Below are 11,643 nucleotides of genomic sequence, written 5' to 3' on the forward strand. Positions count from 1 at the left end.
ATCTGGATGTTAGAAAGAGTATAATTAGTTGTATGATATGTGTGTATTTAAGTTTCCATAGCCACATCTTAGCTTGAGAAAAAAGTGTTGCTATAATTGTACCGCTAACGATGACTGCTTTCTGTATAAAGTTTGAGCAGCTACTGTACATGTGTAGGCGATCCCGGAGGTTTACTGGCACCTGTGAATGTGGATTGTGGTATGAGTCATCGTATCTCTACAATTGGCTGTTTTGACATTAATGAACTTTAATACCATCTCCTGGATTTAAGATTTATGATATTCACTCTGCAAAGGCCGCATACTCTCTTGCAATGTTAATGAAAGAGTAAAAATAACTTGGGTATTTGCCACGTGATTCAGATCCGCTCCAAAACTTAATGCGTCCTTCGTTGGCCCGTGCTACATTCCACCAAGTTTCATGAAAATATGGCCAGTAGTTTGTGACATATCAAAATGCGGATTGAGCAGCATCATTACTACACAGGTGTGCCTTGGGATGGTCACAATAAAAGGCCATTCTAAAATGTGCAGTGTGATCTCACAACACAACGCCACAGAGTCGTAGGTTTTGAGGCAGCGTGTCATTAGCATACCACATAACCACAGATCGCATGTAACCACACTAGCTCAGGGCCTCCACATCCAGCTGGCATCTTCACTGACAAGATCGTATGAGACCAGCCATTCAAACAGCTGATGCAACAAATGATTTGCTCACTCATGTTCCAATTCCTGCCTGCTTCACAGAGCTACTGAAGAGAAGTAGGCAAACAGTCTGCAGGCAACAGTCAACCCCCTGATCAACTCTATGTGGAGGAGATGTGTCACACTGCATGAGGCAAATGGTGCTCACTCCAGATACTGATTCTTTTGTGCCTTTCTGTAGTGCAAGTCATCTTAGTAAGTGTCCTTTTCAAGATAAAAGACGTAGTAGATTAGGGATTTCCTCCCTTATGGAGCCTAGACGCTGGTGGTGGTGATGAGATGAGATGAAGAGGGAGCTGATGATCTGGATGTGAAGAGGAGTGGGCTTTTGATGAGCTCATCCTGGGCTCTGGATAAGGTAACTGGAGGTTAATGGGGTGGAGGCAGTAGCAACAATTCTGCTTAAAATGACAGCTGACAGGAGCAGAGAGGAGAACAGATTTAAAGTTTGAAACAACATGAATTGCTGAAGGAGATCGTGGCAAAGTTTGATTGGCTAACCAGGAGAGGGAACACCCATAATCAGCTGATTGGGGGAAGTGATGGGAGTGGGATAGAGAGAGAACTGTGAATGGATATAGCATTAAAAAAGTCCTCCTGGCTGAACTTAAGCTGAGCTTCATTTTAACAAACTTGCAACAAAAAAACTGACAGAAATATATCTACTGAGTGCAGACTTTTAACTTCAACCTGTGAAAAATGGGAGCAGAAATCAAAGTGTTTAATTTGAGTATCTCCATTTTCTACTACTGACTTTTTGTTAAATTTTTGTTCAATGTACATTCAACAAATAAAATATAAGGTATTATTATAGATTGAGATAAAACCTAATTCATCCCTCAGTAAAATTCACAAGCTACCTGGCAGTAGATATTTATTATAACCTCAACTTTACCAGCTGCAGTATTAAAGGGCCTCAATAATAATCATTCAATAATACACATTATTCTGAAATGGGCCATTCTGCATATCACTTTTTGTTTTTAAGTTTATGTCGATGATATTAAGTAGTACTTTTACTTAAGTATAAATTTGAATGTAGGACTTTTACTTGTAACAGAGTATTGCTACTTTTACTTATGTAAAAGATGTCATTACTTCATCCACCAATATAGTCTGATGTAATTTTTCCATTGAGGTATCTGTTCCTTGTGTCCTATCATCTCCCCACTTATGCTATCTAATGGCATAAGGCATGAAATACTTACTTAACATGGAAAATATTGAATGAAAATGTCTTTTCACAGTTCAATGTGACAGTGATTATGAGAGAAAAACAAACACAGTTGACCCAAGAATTCCTTTAATGGATGGAAACCTTGTCATGCTCGATCACAGTGACACTTTGTACCAACACTGGAAAGAACACTCACAGTACATCTTTGTCTTTATCCCCAGACAATTAAAGAACCAAAAACCAGGGAAAGGATCAAATGTGTACTTTAGTTTACAGTGCATGCAGAGCATGAACACTGATTTCCACTCATGCAAACAGAGTTGGCACACACATGACAGAAGAGTTTCCACTGAAAGGGTTTGAGTTCAGTCTCTGGGAGCAGGTTTTTAGGCAATAAATTACAAATATGGATCTGGTCTGTGAACGACACCTTCAAAAGTCCTTTGAAGGAGCGGCCTGTTTTTGACTTTCTGTTGGTGATGAAGAGCAACAGAAAAGAAAAGTCCGACATGGGGCGGGGGGACAGGGGCGGGTCACAGGAGAGGGGAGGGGGGAGTCGTTACTAATGTCCTTTGATTAAGTTCAAGGCACCAGCACAACTCTCATAGTGTTGGTGTAACCGGTTCCTGGGCGCCATCCGGTCACGACGATGACAACGTCTCCGGACTTGAAGAATTTGCGGTTCTTGCCTACGAAAAGAGAAAAGAGAGACGTTAGAAGAAAAATAAGCATTAAATTCATTAGATATAATGCCAATTCTCCACTTTTAAAAAAAATTACTAAAAAATATCACCACTCACCAACTTCCAGGGCAAAGTTCACACGCAGGTCAACATCCTCAGCCCAGACGTCGTTGGCGGGCTTGGTGTAGAGCACAGGGTAGATACCGCGGTACAGGTGAGCCTGGCGGGCGGTCTGGCCACAGCGGGTCACAGCAATGATAGGGGCACGGGGCCTGTACTTTGACAGCATGTGAGCAGACCTGCAGGGAGCAGATACAGATTATTACAAAGATGTAGAGTTGAGCCAAAACTTCAGACTACAATAATGGATTATTGGGCCTCTTGGGGCGGGCTGTTCTCATGCACTGTTTGTACGTATATCTACAAAAAATAATGCACCAAATTTCATATGTAACCCACATAATCAGAGAGGCTGAGACCACGTGACGAACGCACTGACAGGAATGAAGAAGGAGGTGGTATAAAGAGTGAAAGTCCATGTAAGGATTCAGGTTTGGGTGGTGGATGGGTCAAATGAACACAGGACTTTCCCTCAGGAGACCAGTATTTGTGTCCTGTGTCTCTTTAGCTGCCAAATGCTCCACTATGTTCACCAGCTGATCTCTAACTGAGTCTATTATATGGTGGCAGGTGGTGTACAACAAGTTTTTAGAGCTTTACTGCAGCAGAAGACAAGCTATGAGAACGTTGAGAGTGACCCAAAACAGATTGTGTGTCTCCTTTGACTTCCAGTTAGTCATGTGATCCATTGTTCAGATGGAAATATTAATTATAGCTGTGCTTATTAAGCTATTATCATGAGGAAATCCACTCAGCTGATAGTAGATCATCTTCTGTATCATGTGTTGTGAGGATGAGCTCCCAAGTAGAGAGGAATGAACAGGGAGTTAAAATTAACTTATAAAATGTCAGGGTTCAGATCTCAAAAGGTCACGATTGGAGCACAGATTTTGAGTGCCGTGAAAGTTGGCACACTTCATATGAGCCAAGGGCTTGTGCTGGGGAGGGAGCGGAGGCGGAGGGATACAGAGATGTTGTAATGCACCAGCTTCTTTGGTCACAGTGGGCGCTGTGTAGGATGTTATGAGTCAGAGCTCCGCAGAGGAGATTTAGTGGATTTCTTCATTTTGGAGTCTCACCTGCCAGTCTTGGTGAGCACGATGATGGCGCTGGCGCAGCACTTGAAGGAAGCTTCAACGGCGCCGATAGCGACGGTCTCTGTGGGGTCACGGGTCAGATGAGTGGTGCGACGCAGCTCCTCGAACATCTGCCTGTGGAACATGGCAGCCTCGGCTTCACGGGCAATCTGAACACGTGAAAATTACAAAACAGATTCCAGTCAGGTTGCAGTCGCACAGCCAGTTTCAACTGCAGGAGTTAGTTTGTATTTTAAAGGACGAAACAAAAAGGCAGTTAACCCTCAGTGCTGAGGTCTTCATACCTGAAAGCACACTGAGATATGAAGCTAAACAGCAGCAGCGGCCATCATGTCCAGGGACTGTTGCTGTGCACTGCAGATCCTCAGACACATGCTAATTGAGTAACATGAACACACTGTTAGAGCACAATGCGAGAAGACAGCAGATGGGCGGAGGGAGTGGAGGTGCAACAGGGATACACAAAGCAAGTTGAACAAATTCTAAACAAGCTGTTAGTAAAACCCAAGCTATTTTTGGTACAAAAATACAGTTTACACCAAATAGCAAACATTATCTTCAATATCTTTATATTTACTGGCACGAGTAGTAAATTTTAAAGTCAGTTACATCAGGTGTTGTCAGATGAAAATGCTAAAACACAATCACTTTGTATTTTTCATGGTCAATACAGACTGATATGACGATATCAGATATTTTCTCTGTTTTGTGCAACAAGCAGCATTTGGTCTGCACAAAACAATATGCCTATGTATTTAAAGCCAAAGAGTGCAAAGCCATTGAGTTACTAGCTCCAATGTGTTGCTTTATTATATGAGTCTGCTGTTAAGCAGCCTCAAAACTCAAATGTCAGTTTTCCAAAAGCACATGAATGCACCATGTGCTTTAGTGTTAGATGCCATTAAAGGAATACTTCACCCACAACATAACCATTTGTATATCAGTCAGTCATTCCGCGTTACCATGAATTTGTGAATAAAACTTTTTTTTCTCACATGCCTCCACAGAAAACAATGAACCTTTGATATTTGATTGACTAACAATGCTATCAAAACATCTGTTTACAAACTCTCACACAATCTTGCAGCATAATCCAAGTCTCATTTATCCAGACGTATGACCAGTACTTCCCACACACATCAGCCACTACAGCCTTGATATTTTAAACAGAGCTGAAAGTGAAACTTATTCATTCTCTCTTCAAAGCCAGATGCCAATACTACATTTTTTTAAAACAAAAATGCATGTGTTTGGGAAGTACTGAGCATACAACTGGATAAATGAGACTTGGAATATAATATGATAATTTTGTGAGAGTTTTTCAACAGATGTCTTGATTTACTTTTGCTGATGTTAAACGTGGACCCTAATCACTTAATGAATCGATATGTTGCTGTTTCTGTGGAGGCATTTGAGAAAAACAAAGTCCTCTTTATGAATTCAAGGTAACACAGCATGACTAATTGATTTACAAGTGATCTTTATGTGGGTGAAGTATTACTTAATGACTGATAATCCAGGCTTTCTCACAGCCTCACACACATGGACAGGTGAGACACATGGTTGCTGCAGTTAGGTTAAACGCCACAACCACAATTTTCACATCAAATTTAAAAAACTGTCTGAAACATGCAAAAACACTGAAATGGTTTTTTAACGTTAAAGGTAGGGTCTGGAGGATTTTCCAGTTGCTGTTTGTAAACACACATTCACATTCGGCCCCTCCTATCAGGCTCAACTCTCCTGGGTGTACGGAGCCCGGAGGTATGGAAGAAGGCTTCACAGAAGAGGTTCAGGCAAGGCTCGTGCTGGTGCCCGCGCGGACACGCTCGGATAGGCACCTGCGTTCTCTCATTGGCTGGGGAAATCTACACCCAGAAGCGGTCCGAGCTCACAAAAACATCAAAATACAGTTAAAGGGCAGGAACTCTGCAAACAGAGTCACCACCACACATGAGTAGAAGCCCATAGGTGATGATTAAGCAGGATTTCATTTGTATATGTCTATATTTTGTTTTGTTTGAAAATCCTCCAGATCCTACCTTTAAGGAACAGGACCAGTTGGGGTGTTTCCTACCTTGTGCTGTGTGCGGACGGCCTCCAGGGGATACTCTCCCTTGGCGGTCTCACCGCTCAGCATGATGCAGTCGTTGCCGTCCAGCACGGCATTGGCAACATCACTGGCCTCAGCACGGGTAGGGCGGGGTTTCTTGGTCATACTCTCCAGCATCTGAGGAGAAATAAGACTCTCTGATATATTTTTCTTTTTAAAATGTTTTTCACAAAGCAGTCCTCCTGTTGATGTCACACACCTGTGTGGCACAGGTGATGGGCTTGCCCATCCTCATGCACCTGCCAGTCATCATCTTCTGGGCGAGGAAGACCTTTTCTGTTGGGATTTCAATGCCCAGGTCTCCACGGGCAACCATGATGCCATCGCTAGCCTCCAGGATCTCATCAAATCTGTCAGACAAAAAGGAAAATAGTTTTTCAATTCTCCAGAGATTCAGATCAGTGCAGATTCATGTGTGATGCTGGTGATCCACCCACCTGCGCACTCCCTCGTGGTTCTCCAGCTTGCTGATGATCTTGATGTCTTTGCCCTTCTCGCCCAGTGCTTTCCTGACAGCGTGAACGTCAGCAGCTTTACGGATGAAGGAGGCGAAGACCATGTCAACACCCTGCTCCACGCCGAACTTCAAGTCCTCAATGTCCTTCTCAGACAGAGCAGGCAGGTCAACGGCAGCTCCAGGCAGGTTGACTCCCTTCTTGCTGCCCAGCATACCGCCATTCTCAATCTCACACATCAGGTAGTCGTTGCCTTAGGATGCACAGGATGAATCAAAACTTCATTTTCACAATCAAGCAGAAAGCTAAAAGCAGAATCTAAATGAAACATAGGCAAGATGAAGGCAACAGATGTTTGTGTGCTTACCAATTTCCTTAACCTTCAGGGAAATCAGACCATCATCAACGTAGACGTGGCTGCCGGTCTGCACAACCTTGGTGATGTTCTTGTAGTCGAGCCACAAGACTTTCTCATCACATTTGTCCTGGTACTGGTTGTCAAGTGTGAGCTTGATGGTTTCACCCCTCTTGAGCTCAACCTCAGCGGTGCCACTCTAAACAAGACCAAGGAGAAAGAGCTTGTTCATTTTCAGGATGAAAGTCACTTCATGCAATTATTTGTGCAATACCCCAAAAATGGCCTCATTGGAGGCCTCGTAATTTGGCAAGAACTCACGCCCTTGATAAGTCCGGTCCTGATTTCTGGTCCCTTGGTGTCAAGAGCGATGGCCACGGGTCTGTATTCAGCAGTGCCTGGGCTGAAGCTCTCAGCTGCCTCACGGATATTCTTGATGGTCTCAGCATGGTACTGTAATAAAGATAATAATAATCTTTAATGTCCACAATTATGGAAATTGGCCATTGGCTTCACGTTGGTTGAAACACATCGTAGTAGATTATACATACAATGAATAACATAACATGTGCAGTATAGGCACCAAAGAAGGACATGGTTCTAGTGTTAGTATGAGAGACTTTTTGTAAATGTTCTCGGTCGATGCAGCAGCTCTAGAGTTTCAATTTTATAAATTATTTAAGAAGAGGATGAACAGGCTCAGACAAAATTTGTCCGGTTTCTTGTTTCACCTGTTTTATATACACGTCCCAGTAGTTTCTGCTGTTTCCCAATAGTTTTATTAGACATGTTTGTAATTCTGGACAGTCTATTTTTGTTCTTAGCTCCCAGGTGTCCATACCATGTACACATATTAACAGTTAAAAGACTTTCAATGAGACTTCTGTAAAAATATCTGACATTTTCTTGCTTATATCGTATGAATCCAATTTAGATTTACTGTTTGTCCCAGAGGGATATTTGTTTTCACAGCCAGTAGCATACAGATACATACACTGACCAATATACACATGGCAAAAATACAGCAACATACAGATAGCATAGCAACAAGTACCCATGGCAGCGTACAGAAAGTCTTCGTGTATACATTCATTCAATTATCCTAGCTCGCATGTCATTGTGTATAATTTCCTGATTAGATACAGGCGCTGCTTTGCTTTCTTAAACATGTATTCTGCTGTAAAACTTAAAGTGCAGTCATAAAAGGTTCCTAAATGAGTGTTAAACAACTGCTGATAACTTTAATAAATCTAGAGGAGCATAATAAAGCAAAAGACCTTTCATTAGTGTGCTAACACCTTGTTTTATTTAGATGAAGAAAAGATTATCTCTGCATGTGTCAAATTCTTAATCTGAAGCTAGTACAACAACAGGTGGACAAACGTGGTCACGTAGTCACAAGGACAGCATGGCACCGCTTACATATGCAGTAAATCTTGAATGACAACTGCAACACATTTATAGGCCATGACAGTTTTCTCTGTACATAAACAGCTGTCATGGATTACGTAAAGGGTTTCTAAGATAGCTGAGCAACAGCCGTTAAAACATTTTTTATACAACATATTTTTTTGTTTGATTTCCTACTTGATGTGATGGACAAGTGCCACTGCTACACTGCCTGTCTGCAGCTATGGATCTAGTAAATGCAACTACTTAGAAAATATAAATAAATTCAAAGTCTGACCTGTACACTACCCCTGTTCTCAGTCAATAATGATCCTAACTGTGGTCTCACTACATGCCATCTACTCACACTGTTGCTGCGAGGCTCACTCGCTGAGAAGACCTATTTATAGTTGTACTGACAACTGACACACCAATGAGACAGAGGTCAGATCTATTTTTCCCTTCTCGCAAAAAAAAATCCTACTTCCTCTCAGGAGTTCTGATTATTAATCTTATTTTGTTGTTGTTGGAGATCTAGCTAAAACACAGACAGCTGAAAAGCAACTCAGAGCTGAGCTGCACTGAAAAGAAACACTGTTTTTAACCTTTGAAGGTCCAAATATCAACTGCAGGTGTTCATCCAGCAGCTCATGATAGATGTGGAGGCTCCTCCACTCAGGTGACAGTGAGAAAGGTAAAGAGGCATGACTTTTAAAGGTGATAAGGTCGACCAAAGAGTTGGCTGTGATGCAGTTGGCTCGCTATGTCCAGAGCTACAACACAGAGCCGGCACTGAAGGGGCAAGTACAAGCTTATAGATCACATTACAGCCACAGACAGTTACCAGGCCACAAGAGTAATGTCACACCGATGGCTGCAGCTGCAAAGGGCAAATCCACTCTGGATCACTTGCAGAGGGTTAAGAATCTACTGCTGTACTGCTCTGCGGGGTTCAGACTCTGCACACACTTGAATCAGCGATGTCACAGCAGGTGTTTTTGGCTTTGAGAGCCACTGGTAAATCACCTGCTGTGACATCACCATTTGGGATTGTGTGTCTAACAGGATAAAAAGTGTAAGTGAAGTTTCTATTTCTCATCTTTGACTCACCTCATGTGTGCCATGAGAGAAGTTCATTCTTGCAATGTTCATCCCAGACTTGATCATTTCCTTGGCCATCTCCACAGATCGGGAGGCAGGTCCTGCATCACGACGGGCGGATAAATACAAGTTTAGATATGATATTTGTAAGATACAGTGAGATCATTTATGTTTTTTGGTTTTGTTAGTGACTCTGACCGATTGTGCAGATGATGCCAGTGTTGCGAGACACAGCGGGTTCAGAGTCGATGTCCAGCAGACATGTGTGCTCCAGGAAAGTGTCCGCCATCGCAGCATGCATCTGCTGGGTGTGGATGATGGAGGAGCCCATATCCTTTGCCTTCGACATGATTGGATCTGTGTCTGCAGGAAATGTCCTGTGGAGACAGAAAGGGGAACAAGCGCAATGATCGATTAGTACTTGACAACTCGACCTCTGACATTTATTGTAAGTTATGTAGAAGACAGTCCAGGTAAATACTTTGGTCACACAATGGCTCCTGAAATTAAGAGCCTGTAACACACACATACATATTCACAGAGTGTGGAAAGTGAATCAGAAACTATAGTAAGAATCTAATGCAAATGGAAAAATACACACTTATAGGAAGGTGTGACCTCTCTAGAGTGACTGTGCAAGCTGACCAAACAACAACAGTGTGTGCGTGCCTGCCTGCACTCTCACACATTCTAGCAGGGGTACGTGTGCAGCTCAAGAAGAGGAGCTGGTCACTTGGAAGAGGCTAAAGGTAATTAAAACACACAAAGGATAGCTCCAGGACTCTAGGGGGGAGCTGGAAAAAATATTTATGCTGCCACAGGTGCAATGCAGCAGAGCTATCAGGTTTTAGCTTACAATCAGCTATAATGGAGGTATGCAACATGCATGCATGACAAACGTGAACTGTTGGTCAGAGTCAGTGCATGGAAATGTGGTGGGTGTGTGCTGGGACACTATTCCTGCCACCAGCGTTAACCTAAAATAACACAGGCAGCTATGAGCATTTATGGAGTCTAGAAACAAATCAGAAAAATAAAATAAATTGTCACAATTACATAACAAAAGGACTGTATTTATATATATATATATATGTATATATATATATACACACACACACACACACACACATATATATATATATATATATATATATATATATATATATATACATACATACATACATACATACATATTATATATGACAAGGTCAAAGCCACCTTGCAGGTATTTCTGAGTGATTCAGTCTACAACATTTTTGTGTAATGTGGCAGATAATTCTTAAAAATAGTGATATATTAAATCACAGAGTAACATTTCATACATTAGCCTGCTATTACCTAAGTTTAAGAAATAAAGGCTTCTAGAAACATGCATTTTTATTAAAATAAATGTATTTATCTGCACAGGAAACAGAGCAGAGATGTAGAACCAGAACAGGATGCAGATAAATGAATAAAATATATAAAAGTTAGAGGGCTACATGGGAACTGTATGTGCAAACCAGTGCACTTAATTTAGAACTGAAGTGACGTTTTGGTTACAATTCATTTGTTTATTTGAAAAATATATGATAAACAAATATAGTATATGCATAATTATTAAGTTCATGTTTAAATATACTAGTTTAAAATATAGTAATACGTAATGTAGTCAAAAAAAAGTTTGATCAGTAATTGAAATGTTTTTTTTAACCTTTTAAAAAACACGACAGGAAATGATATTTAGTTTTAATCACTCAGTTAAAACTAACTAACCTCTCTCTCTGTCATACAGCTGAGTCTACATGCTGCTACTCACCTACTGGGAGAACTTTGCAGGGACCAAGACGCCACTACCTCCGCTGTGTGACAGTTTTTATTCCCCTCACTAACCGGAACTACATTCCTGTGTGAACACCGCCCGGTGACACGCGATATAGGGCGCGAGAGTCAACGCAAGATTTACTGTTTGGACAGCGATTTGAAGATATGCTTTTGACACGGAAGTTGTTCTCTTTACCTTAATATAAAACCCAGGGTCAAATTTGAGAACAGAAACACCGAAGTTGGACAAAAAGAAGTAGTGAGGGAGGATACAGCGGAGGTGCGAGAGTTGTTCGCCTAGCCAATCACAAAGCTCCCCGCTGAGCGTTGAACATGAGCCTGGGTCATTAATCTGGACCGGAGGCACCTTAAATTATGAGCAACAGGATGATGACCTTTCAACTGTAATTTAGGCTGTGTTGCTTTATTGCCTTTTTAAAAATACATAAATATTATTATCCTGTTTTGTTGTTGTGCATTTTTCTTTTTTTATGACTATTATTGTTATTATTATGGTTTTTATTCTCTTTAACCTATTTTTCCTTAAGTAGCAAAGAGTGATGCCATATGCATGTTTTAATTTTATATTTTTTATGGTTGTCTGTGTTTGTGTCCTGTCAAGTCGTTAAACAGGCTATATGT

General features: G+C 41.4%; 1 protein-coding gene across 1 annotated transcript; it reads right to left on the reverse strand.

The window, feature by feature from the left end:
- Positions 1-1,994: 1,994 nt before the first annotated feature.
- On the reverse strand, positions 1,995-11,103 carry pkmb (pyruvate kinase M1/2b). The gene is made up of 11 exons (XM_049574596.1): positions 10,997-11,103; positions 9,397-9,575; positions 9,208-9,299; positions 7,030-7,161; positions 6,721-6,907; positions 6,336-6,606; positions 6,098-6,248; positions 5,863-6,015; positions 3,768-3,934; positions 2,686-2,867; positions 1,995-2,574 (listed from the first exon to the last, which is right to left on the reverse strand). The coding sequence occupies exons 2-11, from the start codon at positions 9,545-9,547 to the stop codon at positions 2,468-2,470; spliced, it is 1,593 nt and encodes a 530-aa protein (XP_049430553.1). The 5' UTR covers positions 9,548-9,575; positions 10,997-11,103; the 3' UTR covers positions 1,995-2,467.
- Between the last annotated feature and the right edge of the window lie 540 nt (positions 11,104-11,643).

The sequence above is a fragment of the Epinephelus fuscoguttatus genome, linkage group LG4 (genome assembly GCF_011397635.1).
Source record: "Epinephelus fuscoguttatus linkage group LG4, E.fuscoguttatus.final_Chr_v1".
Lineage (NCBI taxonomy): Eukaryota > Metazoa > Chordata > Actinopteri > Perciformes > Serranidae > Epinephelus > Epinephelus fuscoguttatus.